Source organism: Salmo salar, chromosome 02 (genome assembly GCF_965601325.2).
Source record: "Salmo salar chromosome 02, fSalSal1, whole genome shotgun sequence".
NCBI lineage: Eukaryota > Metazoa > Chordata > Actinopteri > Salmoniformes > Salmonidae > Salmo > Salmo salar.
Genome location: NC_138292.1, coordinates 26,155,418 through 26,174,087, shown reverse-complemented (window position 1 = coordinate 26,174,087; position 18,670 = coordinate 26,155,418). Strand labels below are relative to the sequence as shown.

Sequence of the window (18,670 nt, the reverse complement as noted above, 5' to 3'; positions counted from 1 at the left end):
TCGTGTAGTCGACTCCACATTGTACAACCAGTAGAAAGGAAGCGAACTGCGCGCGGAAGAGGAAAGTCTTCTGAAACAAATCCGACCACCGCGGTAACCAACCAGTCAGCTACTTAGTTGTTGGAGGGTAACAAAACTAACTGTTCTATGTATAGATACGTGGCATTTGGATATTAATTCTACAATCATTTTCTGCTGATGAAAAGTTATATATCAAATAGACATAATTCGAATAATGCGTCTACACACGCTTACTCAAGAAAATACTGCTTCAATTTGCGTTAGTTTACGTTAACTAGCACAACAACAGTCCTTTTGGGTCATTTAATATCTAGCTGCATATTTTGCATCAGTGTTTCCCTGTACATAATCTTTTTATCGAACTTGTCGTTTTAGCTACCAACTAACTTGTATTTTATATTTTGTTTTGGGGATTTCTGAATGTTAGTGTGAACGGGTAGACTGATCATGCATCACGTCAAGATCAAGACTGAGAAGCCAGGTGAGAACTTGAACATTTCAAAACCAAAAACCAATTCAGCTGACGATACAGTGGGACTTAACACTAGCTACTGGAATTATTATATATCTCCTAAGCAAAGTCGACTGTTTATTTATATTTGTCAGATGCAGAGGGGAGTGCTGCACGCAGCCGACTAGATGCAGTATTACAGGGGCTGGTAGAGAAGAGTGACAGTGAGAGGTTGGTGTTTTTATTTTATTTGGAAAGATACAGCACATTAACTGGCTTGACACTGAAACTCACAGCTTCAGGATCCTTTCCTTGGCTGTGCACTATCTAATCAAGCTTAGGTGATGGGAAATGTTGGTTTTGCTGTTTTTCCAGGGAGCAAAATGAAGATGAGACAAAGATGGCAGAAGAGCCTCTGAGCAAGTATGTCCGTAAATTGTTTTTTTTCTTCTGGTATTCCAACTTTTTATAATAAACGAAGTATGTTATTTAGACTCACTCAGTAGCCTATTGTGGTTCCACTACTTCTGTAGTAATTCCGATTGCCTGTTTCTTCCATAGGGATGTGTCTCCATCTTCTGCTGGGAAGCGGTAAGCATTATGAGGTTTTTTTTAAACACATCTGACTGTGGCTGTTAGACACTGAAAGGCCTTGACCTGTCCCCTTTCCCTCGTCGTTGATGTCATAGGCCATCGTCACGGTTCCTACAGCACCGGAGGAAGAAACGGAAAGAGATGGATGATAGCTTAACAGAGAGTAACCAACATAAACAAAGTAATTCCGCTGCAGATGTCAATCCCTTGCCAAACACAGATCGTTTGACTTTTAAAAACCTTTTCTCTCTCACTCACTGACTCTACTCTTCAAGCTCTAGATATTCACCTACATATACAATCATTTGTTCTCCTCCCTCTCTGCTAGATGCCTACATTATCAAGTTGTTTGACCGCAGTGTGGACCTGGCCCAGTACACCACCAGTACCCCACTTTACCCCATTTGCCGGGCCTGGATGAGGAACAACCCGGCGGTCAGAGAGAGAGCTGCATCCCCAAGCCCCCCACACAGCATAGGGGAAGAGGAGGTAAGCTCACTACCAAAAAGCAGGACAAAGATGCCCACAATGTGGGCATAAATATATATTTTTCATTAGTGCTCTCTGTCCAGTATTTGTTTTCTCACTTTTCACCTGCATCTTGCCAGGCTGCAGACATGCTCAATGGGAAGGGACAGAATGTGTATTGCCTCCCTCCGCCCACCTCCTGTCCTCTCAACCCTTCTGGAGATCCTGTCAATCTGAGGATCCCGCCCACAGAAAAGCCTATCGTCAGCAAGGTACTGTATAACATCTACTATGCCTAGCCATCATTTTCATATTTACCACAGTAAAACGGTTGATTGCTTCAATCTGTCTTTGTCACCAGTCTACAGATACAGCTCTTGTATCTGGTCCCCTCATATACAACCACATAGAACGCTGGAAAAAGATCAGGCAAAAGTAAGTCCAAGGCATCTAAATAATCACAAAAGCTAACTTTGTTGACATGAATAGATTGTGGAGTCGAATATCAACTATTGAACCGAATGTAATCTTGATTGTAAAAAAAGTTGATACAAATTCTGTCAGTAAACATTGTTTATCTAGCTGCGTTCAGTTGTATTAATATACATAACTGTGTTCAGATGGAAAGAAGCGTCCAACAAGAATCAGCTGAGGTATACCGAGAGCATCAAGATCCTGAAAGAGATGAAGGAGATGTACGACCGCTAGCTGGGAATCCCCCAGGCAGTATCCCACAGCAGAGGGAGGAGAAAAAGAATAGAGCAGGTAGGAGCCACGAGGAAGTCATCTGCCCCAGGACGCTGCCCTAGTCCTCTCCCCAAGGAGGACATTACATGAGACAATGTCAGAGGAGCCCATATACTGCCACAATTAGGGACCTAAAAAGTCCTCGTTTTGAAAATGTAGCAATACTTTCAGCAGTAAGTTGATGCTTCTGGTGGGCCCAAGTTCATCTGTTTAAATAATTATTACATGTTTTTTGTCATATTACAGAATATCTGGTAATGCATTATATAGTCTGATGTCAATCACAACAATGTGTCATGAAAAGTTTGTAAACAGGTTGAGTAGTGTGCAACATTTGTCTAAATTCCGGGATACTCTAAATTAATTCCAGGCTTCCAGTGGTAAATATTTGTGTTTTAGGATCACCAGTTTCCCAGACAAGCAGTGCTCTTGTGAATATTTTTTGTTTTAACATTCAAAAGAAAAGTCTCTCACACATCTAAAATTTTAACCTCTCTGGGCTAGGTGGGACGAATTCGTAACAGCCACTTGAATCCTGTGGCGCGATTTTCAAAACCTTTGAAATGCTATTACTTCAATTTCTCAAACATATGACTATTTTACAGCTATTTAAAGACAAGACTCTCGTTAATCTAACCACACTGTCCGATTTCAAAAAGGCTTTACAACGAAAGCAAAACATTAGATTATGTCAGCAGAGTACCAAGCCAGAAATAATCAGACACCCATTTTTCAAGCTAGCATATAATGTCACAAAAACCCAGAAGACAGCTAAATGCAGCACTAACCTTTGATGATCTTCATCAGATGACAACCCTAGGACATTATGTTATACAATACATGCATGTTTTGTTCAATCAAGTTCATATTTATATCAAAAACCAGCTTTTTACATTAGCATGTGACGTTCAGAACTAGCATACTAGCAAACTTCCGGCGAATTCACTAACAATTTTCTAAATTACTCACGATAAACGTTCACAAAAAGCATAACAATCATTTTAAGAATTATAAATACAGAACTCCTCTATGCACTCGATATGTCCGATTTTAAAATAGCTTTTTGGTGAAAGCACATTTTGCAATATTCTAAGTACATAGCCAGGCATCACGGGCTAGCTATTTAGACACCCGGCAAGTTTAGCACTCACCAATATCAGGTTTACTATTATAAAAGTTTGATTACCTTTTGTTGTCTTCGTCAGAATGCACTCCCAGGACTGCTACTTCAATAACAAATGTTGGTTTGGTCCAAAATAATCCATCGTTATATCCAAATAGCGGCGTTTTGTTTGTGCGTCCCAGACACTATCTGAAATGGTAAATCAGGGTCGTGCGCATGGCGCAATTCGTGACAAAAAAAAATCTAAATATTCCATTACCGTACTTCGAAGCATGTCAACCGCTGTTTAAAATCCATTTTTATGTCATTTTTCTCGTAAAAAAGCGATAATATTCCGACCGGGAATGTCCATTTAGCTAAACAGAGGAAAGTAAACAAAGCTTTCAGTCGACGCGGGCACGAGCCTGAGTCTCACAGTACTGTAACCAGCCACTACCCAAACGCGCTACTTTTTTTCAGCCAGAGCCTGCAAAGCCACGATTCAGCTTTTTACTGCCTTCTGAGACCCTATGGCAGCCGTAGGAAGTGTCACGGGACAGCTAAGATCCTCACTCTTCAATAAACAGAGACAAGAAGAACGACACCTTGTCAGACAGGCCACTTCCTGCATGAAACCTTCTCAGTTTTTTGCCTGCCAAATGAGTTCTGTTATACTCAGACACCATTCAAACAGTTTTAGAAACCTTAGGGTGTTTTCTATCCATATGTAATAAGTATATGCATATTCTAGTTACTGGGTAGGAGTGGTAACCAGATTAAATCGGGTACGTTTTTTTTATCCGGCGGTGTAAATACTGCCCCCTAGCCCTTATTAAGTAAACTGTAAAAACAAATAAAGTTGTAAAGAGCTATTGTAATTTATTCATCGCTATAATATATCTGTCAGTGCTGTTTTTACAATTGTCAAATGTCCTCATTTCCCCATAATGTCGTGTCTTTGGCTATGCCGGATTAAGTGATATGACATGCTAACTTATAAAATGATTTCTCTGTAATTAATATTACCTGATTAAGCTAATCATGTAAATGTAATTAACTAGAAAGTCGGGGCACCACGGAAGAACGTTTATAGAGCCGTTATCTTCCGAATAAACTCTTAAAATACTTTGTAATATTTTACATCGATAGCAGTCAATATTAACCCTTATCTTATTTTCAGTCTCATAATGAAAGTTGTAAATTCTTGGCTATCTTCACGAACCCTGGCTAACAAGTTGAATCAGCAATACAAAATTGGTTTAATTATTTATTTACTAAATACCTAACTAATCACACAGAATTACAAATACACAGAATACAATGATGTCATACAGAATTCACCCCTGGTGAACGGAACCTGTATGAAAGCTGGTTACACAAAGGAAAGGGGGTTGGGCTTGAATGAAAGAGCGGGAAGATTTAGGAACACAGAAACAGCAGCTAGGCTATCGTAAATACATTATCTTATTCATTCTAAATTACCGTCCATTTGGAAAAGGAAAATGCAATAAATATTTACTCTGAGCTGCGCTTCGGTAGATTGGTCGTAGATGCTGGCCGGGTTGGCCAACAGATCTTCCTGTAAACTCTTAAGAATGTCTCTGGTGGTAAATTGGATAAGTGGTGGTATCTTCGTCCGTCTGTTAGACTGGATCCGTCGTCCGTCCTTTCCTAGCCCCCGTCGACAGCGGCCGCTGCTAACTCAACGGCTAGGAAGTATCACTTCTGTAGTGAATAAGCTCAAAGTTCATACCATTTGCCACCAAAGCTCACGCCGAGGTTGGCTTAGTTCTGTTCTTGACATGTGTGTCCTTCTAACGTAGAGGCTGCAGACCTTACGTACTGGAACCACTTGGTTATCTTTTCGTCAAAGGCTTATATAGTGGAGAGGGGGAGGGAGGTGTTTCATCGTTTATAACCCCTGTCTCTTCACAGGGTTGGGCCACTGATCAAGCAGGGCACTTTCCTTATGAAAACCCAATTCTCTAATTTGGAAGCTAAAATTACATTTAATCTCCTAACAAACAATTTCAATATCAAACATTTCAATTGCATAACAATTCCATGTGACTCTGATAACTAGAGGGTGTATACTTTCCCAGGTACAGTTTATGTCGTCCTGTCATCAGTCATAATGTCTCAGATGACAACTGAAATGAAATCCATACTCATTACGTTATCAAGCATATTTTCAACTGGTTTTATTACCAAAATATGGTTCCTTTCCCCATTTGTTTGATGTTCCCAGACTCTCTATATTTAACAGGACAGCAGTCCTTCAGTAGGGTCAGTAAGAGAGGGGAAGGGAGAAAGGTATTTATGGGGGGGGTCATAAACCTTACCCACAGGCCAACGTCATTTTTATTTATTTATTTATTTCACCTTTATTTAACCAGGTAGGCAAGTTGAGAACAAGTTCTCATTTACAATTGCGACCTGGCCAAGATAAAGCAAAGCAGTTCGTCAACATACAAAAACACAGAGTTACACATGGAGTAAAACAACATACAATCAATGATGCAGTAGAAGAAAAAAAAAATAAGACTATATACAATGTGAGCAAATGATGTGAGATAAGGGAGGTAAAGGCAAAAAAATGCCATGGTCATGACAATAACATCCCCATAATTTACCCATAACATCAAAATAAGGTCTCCATAACTTCAACATAACATCACTATAACAGAAGTTAAATCCGGTAACTGCATCTGCCTGCATTGCTTGCTCTTTGAGGTTTTAGGCTGGGTATCTGTAAAGCAATTTGTGACAACTACTGATGTAAAAAGGGCTTTGTAAAATACATTTGATTGATTTGATTACCACCATGAAAACCACAATAACAACAGCTACTGACCATTTCAAGTCCCATAACTACAGTATAGATACAGTCAAATTACTCTGTAATACAGATGTACTAGCCCTGTCTTTTGCAGATGTCTCCTATCTCACACCTCAGTTTCCACTTTACTATCAGACTGGTCACCAGTGAGGCGTAAATGTCCTCCTTCTCCTGGAGCCAGAGACTCAGACTTACGGGAGATCCGGGAGAGATGGGAGCTCAGGGAGCGCGTTGATGACACAAAGTTCATCCCGTGGTCCTCTGCAAAAGCGTTCTCGAATACAAGCAGCACGGACTGACGCAGCTTCTTCTGGAACTCGTCACACATGAAGACATACAGGATGGGGTTCAGGCAGCTGTTGAGGTAGGCCAGGCTAGCAGACAGGGGAATCCCTATATGCACGACCAGCTCGAGGCCTTGGTTGTCTTCTTCCATGATGTCCATAAACTGGAAGACGTGGAAGGGCATCCAGCAGATGAAGAAGGCCAGGACAACGGAGACGATGGTCCGGAGGGACCTGCACGTTCTTCCTCTCTGAAGGCGCTTGGCCCGTATCCATATGGCAATGTAAGAGCCTATGATGGAATGGGATGAGAAAGCCCAGCAGGAAGCGGAACTCAACCAAGTTCCTGCCTGTGGAAGAATGGGGAAATGAATAACTGCACATTGTCCTGTTATCATGTTGTATGATCTGCCGAAAGATGGTGAATGGGAGGCTGCAGACCAATGAGGCTAGCCAGATCCCCACACAGATGACCTCAGCCCTGCCTGGCGTGCACTTGTTATGGGCCCACACAACCACCCACGTGGACAGACAGCGGTCCAGACTGATGGCCGCCAGGAGGAAGATGCTGGCGAACATGTTGAGCACAGTCACCATGCTGTTTAACTTGCAAAGGATGTCACCAAAAGGCCAATCATAACCACGGGCCATGTTGATGATATAGAGGAGCAGAAAGGAAGTGAAGAGGAAGTCTGCCAAGGCCAGGTTGAGGAACCAAACAGAGTTGGTAGTCTTCTTTATCCTGCAACTTGTCACGTAGATCACCAAGCCGTTGCCAGTGGGGCCAAGCACAAACGCCACACAGTAGACAACCAGAGATATTATGTCCATCCCCGTTGTCACATCGGAATATACCATGGTAGAGTTTTCTGAAAGTAGAAAGAAATATTACCAATTGTAATCTTAGATATAGTGCTGATTAGTAGACTTTTCTATAAGAGATTATTTGAAACGGATGTTATCTGAAAGTTATTTGCAAGGGAATTCAGTATCTTGCAAAACGGTGTATATTTTGTGCAACCTTGCACGTCTACTGCACTGATAAGCCTTAAATATCTATTTGTTATTTGGATCAATTATTCACAAGAAATGTCCCAATTTATTACCCCAGTTTTCATTAATTTCCCACCTACTATGACCAGGTATGACTTTCAACAAGGAAAGTCATTAGATTTATAGAAGACATTTAGTACATGACTTAGCCCTCATATGTTCTCTATTCACACATAATGCAACAATTCTAATGCATAGGAGTTTCTAAAAAGTATGAGTAAAAAGCAATTCAAAAAAATCAAGATGACATTAAGAATTGCATGTTTGTCATGAAACTCTACTTCTACAAATGAAGCATCAGTCTGAATGAAAAGTTAAAGCACCCGGTGCAGAGATCATAAGGGTACAAAAAAATAGACTATAAAGCATCTTACCCATTTCCGTCTTATTCTCTATAGCAATGAATAGCACCCGCTCTCTCGCCACAAATGAAACAGTGCTCTCTCGCACGCGCGTGCGCTGTCGCCCTCTTCCTCCCTCCCTTTCTCTTCAAACATCCTCTCAAAGTTTAAAGTGCCTTATTTCATATTTGAAGATGGTATGGCTTAGGGTTGAATAACAGGAACTGGGTTACCGAGATTTCCCGGCCAAACCTACTCCATTTTCCCAGTATGAATAACTGCGAGAAACCGGTAAATTATAATAAATTATTTATATGAACAGGCTCAGCATGATGTGAAATGGAATTCTTAAATTATATGCCATATCTAAATCTGGCTTCTTTGGAAAAAGTACTAAATTGTCATACTTGAGTAAAAGTAAAGATACCTTAATAGAAAATGACTCAAGTAAAAGTGAAAGTCAGCCAGTAAAATACTACATGAGTAAAAGTATTTGGTTTTAAAGATACTTAAGTATCAAAAGTAAAAGTATTTCAAATTCCTTTATATTAAGCAAACCAGACGTCACAATTTTCTTTACTTTTTTTTTTATTGTCGGAAGGCCAGGGCACACTCCAACACTCAGACATAATTTACAAACGAAGTACGCGTGTTTAGTGAGTCCGCCAGATCAGATGCAGTAGGGATGGCCAGGGATTTTTCCCTTGATAAGTGTGTGAATTGGACCATTTTCCTGTCACTGTAACGAGTACTTGTGGGTGTCAAGGAAAATGTATGGAGTAAAAAGTACATTATTTTCTTTAGGAATGTGGTGAAGTAAAAGTAAAAATTGCCAAAAATATAAATAGCGAAGTAAAGTGCAGATACCCCATCAACGCTTCTCAGTATGGAGCGCAGTTCACAATGCATGTATCATCTTATCATGGTAACTTATTTTTCTTGTGAAAGGTAGGACTAAATTTGCTGCAACATAGCCTATGCTACAGTAATATAAGGACTGAATGCGGTCCAATTTACTCTTCACCATATGGATTTCGGGGTCACCATTTTTTTTCATTGTAAAGATGCATTTTTTAAATTGCAGCTGCAGAGATTTAAAGCAGCCTATCACTCGAATATCATTACTTTAAATCAGTGCGCATGCAAATACTCTCTGTCTTTCTCACTCCATCAATTCCATTCAAATTGCATCCAAAATAGATAGGCCTAATCCTGGTCAAGATTGATATACTGTACAGTGCATTCGGAATGTATTCAGACTCCTTGACTTTTTCCATGTTTTGTTATGTTACAGCCTTATTCTTATTAAATTGTCCCCCCCATAAATCTACACACAATACTCCATAATGACAAAGCAAAATAGGTTTTAGAAATGTTTGCAAATAAAAAAAAAAAAATAATAATAATCTCACATTCACATAAGTATTCAGACCCTTTACTCAGTACTTTGTTGAAGCACCTTTGGCAGCGATTACAGCCTCCAGTCTTCTTTGGTATGACACTAAGCTTGGCGCACCTGTATTTGGGGAGTTTCTCCCATTCTTCTGCAGATCCTCTCAAGCTGCCAGATTGGATGGGGAGTATCGCTGCACAGCTATTTTCTGGTCTCCAGAGATGTTCAATTGGGTTCAAGTCCAAGCTCTGGCTGGGCCACTCAAGGACATTCAGAGACTTGTCCTGAAGCCACTCCTGCGTTGTCTTGGCTGTGTGCTTACGGTCGTTGTCCTGTTGGAAGGTGAACCTTTGCCCCAGTCTGACGTCCTGAGCGCTCTAGAGCAGGTTTTCATCAAGGATCTCTCTGTGCTTTGCTCTGTTCATCTTTCCCTCAATCCTGACTTGTCTCCCAGTCCCTGCTGCTGAAAAGCATCCCCACAGCATGATGCTGCCACCACCATGCTTCACTGTAGGGATGGTGCCAGGTTTCCTCCAGACGTGACGCTTGGCATTCGGGCGAAAGAGTTCAATCTTGGTTTCATCAGACCAGAGAATCCTGTTTCTCATAGTCTGAGAGTACTTTAGGTGCCTTTTGGCAAACTTCAAGCGGACTGTCATGTGCCTTTTACTAATGAGTGGCTTCCATCTGGCCACTCTACTGTAGAGGCCTTATTGGCGGAGTGCTGCAGAGATGGCTGTCCATCTGAAAGGTTTTCCCATCTCCACAGAGGAACTCTGGAGCTCTGTCAGTGACCATCGGGTTCTTGGTCACTGCCCTGACCAAGGCCCTTCTCGCCGGATTGCTCAGTTTGGCCGGTCGACCAACTCTAGGAAGAGTCTTGGTGGTTCCAAACTTCTTCCATTTAAGAATGATGGAGGCCACTGTGTTCTTGGGAACCTTCAATGCTGCAGAAATGTTTTGGTACCCTTCCCCAGATCTGTGCCTCAACACAAACCTGTCTCGTTGCTCTACGGACAATTCCTTGAACCTCATGGCTTGGTTTTTGCTCTAACATGCACTGTCAACTATGGGACCTTTTATATAGACAGGTGTGTGCCTTTCCAAATCATGTCCAATCAATTGAATTTACCACAGGTGGACTCCAATAAAGTTGTAGAAACATCTCAAGAATGATCAATGGAAGCAGGATGCACCTGAGCTCAATTTCAAGTCTCATAGCAAAGGGTCTGAATACTTATGCAAATAAGGTATTCCAGTTTATTTGTAATACATATGCAAAAATGTCTAAATCTGTTTTTACTTTGTCATTATGGGGTATTGTGTGTAGATTGATGAGGATTTTATTTATTTAATCCATTTTAGAAAAAGGCTGTAACGTAACAAAATGTGGACAAAGGAAATGGGTCTGAATACTTCCTGAATGCATTCTATAGCCTATAGATCTTTGAGCCTACCTCTTTCAGGTAATAAATTAAATGCAGTATTAGCCTTACATTTAGTTAATGAATGATGGGTTCAGGGGCGGAAATCCCGGGGGGGACGGGGGGGACACGACCCCCCCCCCCATCCTGGGAAAAATATGATTTGTCCCCCCCAATATATCACTGAAACATAACTATGTAATTTAAATAATATTAATAATACGCAATGAAAGCAATTGTGCTGATTATAGACACTTAATAGCGCGTTTTTAAGTTTCAAAAGATTGCGACCCCCCCCCCACCCTTTGCCTCACAATGGTTTGATCCACTGCCAGTTCCTTAGCTTGCTAGGTAACAGAGAGGTCGTATCTACTGTAAGTTAGTGCTTCAAAGTCCCTGTGATAAGGTTAGCGATAAACTGAAATCCAAACTGAACAGAACTACACTCTCTTCTACCATTGTCTTAAATATATTTAATGGTCTCGTTGCAAAAGCTAAATTGTCGCAAGGGAACTTTTATTTATTTATTTTATTTCACCTTTATTTAACCCGGGTAGCAAAGATTATAGCAAACACCACTGAAACTGAATTGGTGCTCGCTAGCTTTGCAAATTCAGATATTGTTGGAAGCCAGCCAATATGAAACAAACTATTAAAATTACAAAAGGTTGCAGCATATGTTGTGTAAATGGTGAACTCATACAGCTGTCAACTCTTGTCATTTTAATCCGTTTCACATTTGCTAGCAACCTTTTAGATCGAAGCCCAAATAGAATGATTGAAGATGATAGAAGCCCATCTCCTACTGTAAATAACCTACACACTGTGTGTGTGTGTGTAGCCAGCCAGCCAGCCAGGTAGAAAAATGGCAGAAAAATAAAAGACGGACATCAGAGTATTTTTCAATACACCAAAACGCATAGTAAGAACCCTAGTAGCCTAATATCTCAAAGACTAGTTGATAAAATGTTTATAAGAAAGAAATTAAATTCTAATGGAAATGTTTCACAATGATGTCATTAGGCAGAGCAGGCAACAGATGGCACACAGACAGCAGAGTTGGGGACAGATATGCAGGGACAGACTGGCAGAGACAGGGAGTCTCAGGTAAGTTTGTTGAGTCTTTGTTTGGCAACATTATGAAAGGTTCTCAATTTTTTTGACTTGTAAAATAGGAACATAATTGGAAAATGCCATGGATACCCCCACTCTCAACTTAAACTGGTGACTGAACTAAGATTTGTTAAAGGCAATGGTATTGCTGTTGTGATTAGTTGTGTAGTTTTGGGTACCGGTAGTTAGGAGTACGGCAAACACCTTATTTCTTTGGTTCCTCAATATACATTTACCATATTACAATGTAGGCTATGTGTTACAGCACTACTTTTGGTGTCCCCCTCAGGAATTGCTCTTGAGAAAATTTCATGTAATTGTCCCCTCCAAAGTTGATATCAGATTTTCGCCCCTGGATGGGTTATGCATAGTCTAAGCTTCTAATTTATAGCTGTCTCTTGCATAATCCACACCTACGTTCCACTGGCCTCTCCTTTAAAAAATGCTCTTTAGCTCTTGGAGTACCAGGAAAAGCTAGACTAGAATAATAGCTTGCTGGACATTTTTTAAATCATTATTAGACTATCAATAGACTATTCGAAGAGGGATGCAGTCTCTTGTTTGCTGAATGTTAGATAGGCCTACAGCAGCCAATATAACTCACAGGGAGTTTAAAAGAGGAGAGAATGCACGATGGTAGGCTCTGATAGTTATTTATTCAGACCCATAACTGGTCAATCTTCATGGAGTGAATAGATAGCCATCTGCATCTTATTCTAGTCCTATATTTATTATTCAAGGGTGTCATTACAATGGCGAAGATAAGGACAACAAAACATATTTCATTTAACTGTTGAAAGCAAAGAAGGAAGGAAGCAACAATGGAGAAAGAGGTGGGCTAATACACACATGGTAAAACATGAAGGGAAATGTTTTGAAAGGTATATATGTCAGCCTGCAAATTATACACATTTTAAAATGGGCCATATTATATTTCCAAATATAATTGTGACTTTGTAGGCCTCATGTCCTGCACCACCATCACGTTCTCTCCCAGCTTCATGGTTTGAATGAGGTCAGTACTTCCAGTCCTTATAATACAATACAATACATTCCACACACAAAAATATTAGGCTACTGGAGCTTGTTTCCTTTATTTATCCAAGAGAGCATGTATACATCTATTGGCTTTAATGTTTTTGTGTAATGTGCGGTAGCCTATATCATAAACAATGTATTGGAAAATGGCACTATCATTTGGGCTTTTTTGGGCTTGGGATCATAAAATGTCTTTGATGCCGATCAAAGCTCTAATCAAATCCAGACACATTTATATTCTTTATATACTTTAGGATGGCACTTCTGGTTTTGGCATGAAATACCGGGTTCGTCATGTGACAATTCACTTATGTTCGGGATGGAACATTTGTAAAATACCAGGAAAATATTGAATCCTGTTATGCTTGCTTGACACATATTTTTAAATACTTTCCATATTTGCTGTCTGGGGGGGGAGAAAAACTTTACTTTCCCCAGGACAATTCACACATTTAAAATAAAATAAAAACCTGCCAAATGTGTTTTAGTAAGGCTATCTATGGGTTACTATTAATGAACGCAAAGTTTTTTTTGTGCATGCGTGTGTGTGTTTTGTTTTGTTGATGGTTATGTTTTTCCTGAATGGTCTCTCGGCACTGCTCTGACTTCAAACAGAAAAAAATCTTATACAACTTTAATTGAATGCATCTTTTTCAGTTACATTGAAAACAATTAGACTGTAGCAACACAGTGAGCGGCTGTGCATGAGACAGGTTGAAATGTCACTAGCTGATGGGAAAGCTAGCCGGATCAGGTCTGTGTGACATCACACACTCATCTGTGGGACCACTGTTTGCAGGAAGAAGAGTTTGTGTGCGGAGACATGGTTGCTATTGCAGCTGGGGTCCACTGTGACTAGTTGGATGCGACGGTCTGGCCAATCCAGCCACGCAGGTAGGCGGCACGGGAGGAGACGGCAGGGGTACTGACGTTGCAGTTGGTGGTGCCCTAGGACACGATACCCAATTGAAACCACACGCCACTGCTCTGACACACCAGAGGACCGCCAGAATCACCCTGGAGATGGAGGAGAAGAAGGGAGAGGTTAGGCGCACTGGCACTGGTAGAGATTATTGTATTAGGGGCCGAGTTGTAGCCTGACTGACTTCCATTGTCATGCCATTGCCAGAGAATTTGGTTAAACAAATCTGTACCTGGTTACTTTAAGATAGCGCATGTGTTGGGTGAAAGGTTATTGTCAGACGAAATTATACGAGAGTGATTAGAGAGAAATGTTCAGTAACTGACTGGAGAAAGGTATCCTCCACTTGCTCCAGGAGGACATGGGAGGTCAGTCAGTTACCTGACATTCCGGAGGCTCCGGTGCAGATCATGGCGTCAGTGATCCTGCTCTGTCCCCAGTACTGCTTGCACTGAGCAGGGCTCAGCGGAGGAAGGGCCACCTGCTGGAGGACACGGGGGCTTGCTGGGGACAGGGGACGTGGTTAGGAAGGAGCTCAGTGCTCTAATGAAAGCTGAGGTGGAAACATTGGCACAATACATTTAACAGTTTACAAATTTAGCAGACGCTCTTATCCAGAACACCATACAGTAGTGAGTGCATACTTTTCCGGAAATAACGCAATACTGCACATTCAAATGTAGCACTATGTGGGAGTTTCTTTCCACTAACTGAGAATGAGGAAGGAAATCATGTTGCAAACATTAGGCCTTTAGCTATGATGCAGCTGTTTTCTTAAGAGCCATGCCCATGCTGACTGGTTTACTGCTAAAACAGTTTTTGTGTATTTTACCATCTATTTGCACATACTCTTGTATACAATGTATACGAAACGCTTCAGTCTGGTTTTAGACCCCATCATAGCACTGAGACTACACTTGTGAAGGTGGTAAATGACCTTTTAATGACGTCAGACCGAGGCTCTGCATCTGTCCTCGTGCTCCTAGATCTTAGTGCCGCTTTTGATACCATCGATCACCACATTCTTTTGGAGAGATTGGAAACCCAAATTGGTCTACATGGACAAGTTCTGGCCTGGTTTAGATCTTATCTGTCGGAAAGATATCAGTTTGTCTCTGTGAATGGTTTGTCCTCTGACAAATCAATTGTAAATTTCGGTGTTCCTCAAGGTTCCGTTTTAGGACCACTATTGTTTTCACTATATATTTTACCTCTTGGGGATGTCATTCGAAAACATAATGTTAAATTTCACTGCTATGCGGACGACACACAGCTGTACATTTCAATGAAACATGGTGAAGCCCCAAAATTGCCCTCGCTAGAAGCCTGTGTTTCAGACATAAAGAAGTGGATGGCTGCAAACTTTCTACTTTTAAACTCGGACAAAACAGAGATGCTTGTTCTAGGTCCCAAGAAACAAAGAGATCTTCTGTTGAATCTGACAATTAATCTGGATGGTTGTACAGTCGTCTCAAATAAAACTGAAGGACCTCGGCGTTACTCTGGACCCTGATCTCTCTTTTGAAGAACATATCAAAACTGTTTCAAGGACAGCTTTTTTCCATCTACGTAACATTGCAAAAATCAGAAATTTTCTGTCCAAAAATGATGCAGAAAAATTAATCCATGCTTTTGTTACTTCTAGGCTGGACTACTGCAATGCTCTACTTTCCGGCTACCCGGATAAAGCACTAAATAAACTTCAGTTAGTGCTAAATACGGCTGCTAGAATCCTGACTAGAACCAAAAAATTTGATCATATTACTCCAGTGCTAGCCTCCCTACACTGGCTTCCTGTTAAGGCAAGGGCTGATTTCAAGGTTTTACTGCTAACCTACAAAGCATTACATGGGCTTGCTCCTACCTATCTTTCCGATTTGGTCCTGCCGTACATACCTACACGTACGCTACGGTCACAAGACGCAGGCCTCCTAATTGTCCCTAGAATTTCTAAGCAAACGGCTGGAGGTAGGGCTTTCTCCTATAGAGCTCCATTTTTATGGAATGGTCTGCCTACCAATGTGAGAGACTCAGACTCAGTCTCAACCTTTAAGTCTTTACTGAAGACTCATCTCTTCAGTAGGTCCTATGATTAAGTATAGTCTGGCCCAGGAGTGTGAAGGTGAACGGAAAGGCTGGAGCAACGAACCGCCCTTGCTGTCTGCCTTGCCGGTTCCCCTCTTTCCACTGGGATTCTCTGCCTCTAACCCTTTTACAGGGGCTGAGTCACTGGCCTACTGGTGTTCTTCCATGCCGTCCATGGGAGGGGTGTGTCACTTGAGTGGGTTGAGTCACTGACGTGGTCTTCTTTTCTGGGTTGGCGCCCCCCCCCCCCCCTTGGGTTGTGCCATGGCGGAGATCGTTGTGGGCTATACTCGGCCTTGTCTTAGGACGGTAAGTTGGTGGTTGGAGACATCCCTCTAGTGGTGTGGGGGCTGTGCTTTGGCAAAGTGGGTGGGGTTATATCCTGCCTGTTTGGCCCTGTCCGGGGGTATCATCGGATGGGGCCACAGTGTCTTCTGATCCCTCCTGTCTCAGCCTCCAGTATTTATGCTGCAGTAGTTTGTGTCGGGGGGCTAGGGTCAGTCTGTTACATCTGGAGTATTTCTCTTGTCTTATCCGGTGTCCTGTGTGTATTTAAATATGCTCTCTCTAATTCTCTCTTTCTGTCTTTCTCTCGGAGGACCTGAGCCCTAGGACCATGCCTCAGGACTACCTGGTATGATGACTCCTTGCTGTCCCCAGTCCACCTGGCCGTGCTGCTGCTCAAGTTTCAACTGTTCTGCCTGCGGCTATGGAACCCTGACCTGTTCACCGGACGTGCTTGTTGCACCCTCGACAACTACTATGATTATTATTATTTGACCATGCTGGTCATTTATGAACATTTTAACATCTTGACCATGTTCTGTTATAATATCCACCCTGCACAGCCAGAAGAGGACTGGCCACCCCTCATAGCCTGGTTCCTCTCGAGGTTTCTTCCTAGGTTTTTGGCCTTTCTAGGGAGTTTTTCCTAGGGAGTTTTTCCTAGCCACCGTGCTTCTTTCACATGCTTTGCTTGCTGTTTGGGGTTTTAGGCTGGGTTTCTGTACAGCACTTTGAGAATATCAGCTGATGTACGAAGGGCTATATAAAAATAAATTTGATTTGATTGATTTGATTTGATTTATTAACTGTAAATCTATCATGTATCAATAATGGTTCAGTAGCTTGTGTGGCCACTCACAGGTGGTGCCAGTCTTGCCCCAGCCAGTGGTGACACAGCGGGTTCCAGAGGGGAAGGAGGTGCTAGAGGAGGCCAGGCACACAGAGGACACGCGGGAGGTGATCTGGACGGGGGAGGACAGCTTCAGCAGGATCACGTCGTTGTTAAAGTTCTGGCTGTTGTAGTAGGGGTGGGTGATAGCCTATAGGGATCAAGGAAAGATGTAGACACAGATAGTGAAGTGATTCATCTTCGAAAGTGAACAGAATCTCAGAACTCTGGTAAAACCTATGAAGCAGGCAGGCATGTTGTGGTTAAGTGAGTGGATCTCTCCCCATGCTTCTGGACTTACCCTGGAGATGCTTTTCACCTGGATTGCTCAGCATTGAACTGACGATCGTGCTCTGACAGGATCACTTGGTGACGGCCAGGACTGGAGAGAGAGAAAACAGATTACAGTGTGTATGAATGAACACAGCTTATCTGAGTGCAACTAAGAGGAATGCAGTATGTACTTATGAACATGGTGCTAATAAAGCACTTTTGAATGGAATTAAATGCACTTACGTGACAAGGCAATGGGCAGCAGTGACAACCCAGTTCTGGCTGATTAGGGAGCCTCCACAGAAGTGGAATCCAGAGGTATCCTGAAGGAGAAAGGAGAGGTGGAAGACAGTAGATAGTATGGGTTTGACCGTAATGTGAAGACAGTAGATTGATAGTATGGGTCTGACCATAATGTGAAGACAGCACTTCGCAACATTGTCAACATACATTTACTGTAAGTGGCTAACAAGAATAATCAGTGATTACAGCATTGCGGTGTGAAAAAACAATGTATAGAATTAAAGAGTGGAAATGGGGTTACCTGAAGGGGGACTTGCCAGGGCCAGGAGCCAGATACGGCATTCTGTCCGTTCACAATCTTCAAGCCGCTCACCTGCGGCGGGATGCTAGGCACTCCGAAACCTAGGGCACAAACACACAGTCTCAAACAACACCCTATCCTCATATATAGTGCACCACTTTTGACCAAAGTCCTACATAGTTTTGATTGGCCTCAGAGTATGGATTGACATGCCTTCAGTAACTACCAAAGTATAATACAACACTTCACCTCCTTCTTGGCCAGGGCTTATTTTAGCTATTCATCTCAATAGGACTTACCTATGTGAATAAATAAAGGATCAAAAAGATAAAATCAGTTCATGTTACCAGACGTTGATGATGACACCACTCACCCAGGGCTGAGGCCACCAAAGCGAGAGCTGACGATCCAGAGCATGGTCATAGTGTAGTAGACTGTGCTTGATGTATCTCTCCCTCTTATACCCTGGCAGGCCCATCAGTCATGTCTCCCACTCACCCATGGGTTCCCCCAAGGTCTGATAGAGCTTTGAACAGTCAGGGGGAACAGGTGGGAAAACCTCACGCCTCAGGGACAGTCAGATACACGCTTGTGTTTGCCATGTAGTGCACTGTACTCTATGTGGACCAGGCCTAAGCAAAAAAGGCTTTGCACAATGATTCCTGGGAAAGATGCAGTCATAATTCTTTGTCTTTATGCTGAGTGGAAAATATGCCCAGACCCCAAATTTGGTCATCTGAAATGCCCTTGATGCCTATTTTTCTGGTTTCTTATCACGCTGTCCAATTGGAATTCTAATGATGG

At 42.0% G+C, this 18,670-nt stretch overlaps 2 protein-coding genes and 1 pseudogene across 6 annotated transcripts; 1 reads left to right on the top strand and 2 right to left on the bottom strand.

Annotated features, from left to right (window-relative positions):
- The first annotated feature begins 23 nt into the window (after positions 1-23).
- lin37 (lin-37 DREAM MuvB core complex component) lies at positions 24-16,948 on the top strand. Of its 4 annotated transcripts, XR_006760414.2 has the most exons (14): positions 24-127; positions 449-502; positions 628-703; positions 848-895; positions 1,034-1,063; positions 1,162-1,247; positions 1,395-1,555; positions 1,675-1,806; positions 1,896-1,969; positions 2,155-2,299; positions 11,741-11,824; positions 12,571-12,663; positions 12,791-12,845; positions 16,474-16,948. XR_006760414.2 is itself a non-coding variant. In XM_014156457.3 (10 exons), the coding sequence occupies exons 2-10, from the start codon at positions 469-471 to the stop codon at positions 2,240-2,242; spliced, it is 729 nt and encodes a 242-aa protein (XP_014011932.1). In that variant the 5' UTR covers positions 24-127; positions 449-468; the 3' UTR covers positions 2,243-8,924. The 4 variants fall into 4 exon arrangements, 1 of the variants encoding a protein (XP_014011932.1); XR_001322251.3 differs by having other exon boundaries at positions 12,571-12,845; XR_001322247.3 differs by lacking the exons at positions 11,741-11,824; positions 12,571-12,663; positions 12,791-12,845.
- On the bottom strand, positions 4,638-8,026 carry LOC106577956 (C3a anaphylatoxin chemotactic receptor-like; annotated as a pseudogene). Its single transcript, XR_014380518.1, has 2 exons — positions 7,934-8,026; positions 4,638-7,375 (listed from the first exon to the last, which is right to left on the bottom strand). The product of XR_014380518.1 is annotated as a C3a anaphylatoxin chemotactic receptor-like (transcript).
- LOC106577682 (chymotrypsin-like protease CTRL-1) lies at positions 13,881-18,368 on the bottom strand. Its single transcript, XM_082968635.1, has 7 exons — positions 18,365-18,368; positions 17,867-17,967; positions 17,566-17,645; positions 17,416-17,431; positions 17,020-17,200; positions 14,172-14,294; positions 13,881-13,885 (listed from the first exon to the last, which is right to left on the bottom strand). Exons 1-7 carry the CDS (start codon positions 18,366-18,368, stop codon positions 13,881-13,883), a joined length of 510 nt encoding a protein of 169 aa, XP_082824761.1.
- Between the last annotated feature and the right edge of the window lie 302 nt (positions 18,369-18,670).

Coding starts and splice junctions, on each gene's coding strand:
- LOC106577682 (XM_082968635.1), bottom strand. Junction 17,646..17,866: donor CCTGGCAAGTCCCCCTTCAG/GTAACCCCATTT, acceptor TTTCTCCTTCAG/GATACCTCTGGATTCCACTT. Junction 14,295..17,019: donor GGGCAAGACTGGCACCACCT/GTGAGTGGCCAC, acceptor CCCTGTCCCCAG/CAAGCCCCCGTGTCCTCCAG.
- lin37 (XM_014156457.3), top strand. CDS start 469: ATGCATCACGTCAAGATCAAGACTGAGAAGCCAG. Junction 1,248..1,394: donor GAGTAACCAACATAAACAAA/GTAATTCCGCTG, acceptor CCTCTCTGCTAG/ATGCCTACATTATCAAGTTG. Junction 1,970..2,154: donor TGGAAAAAGATCAGGCAAAA/GTAAGTCCAAGG, acceptor AACTGTGTTCAG/ATGGAAAGAAGCGTCCAACA.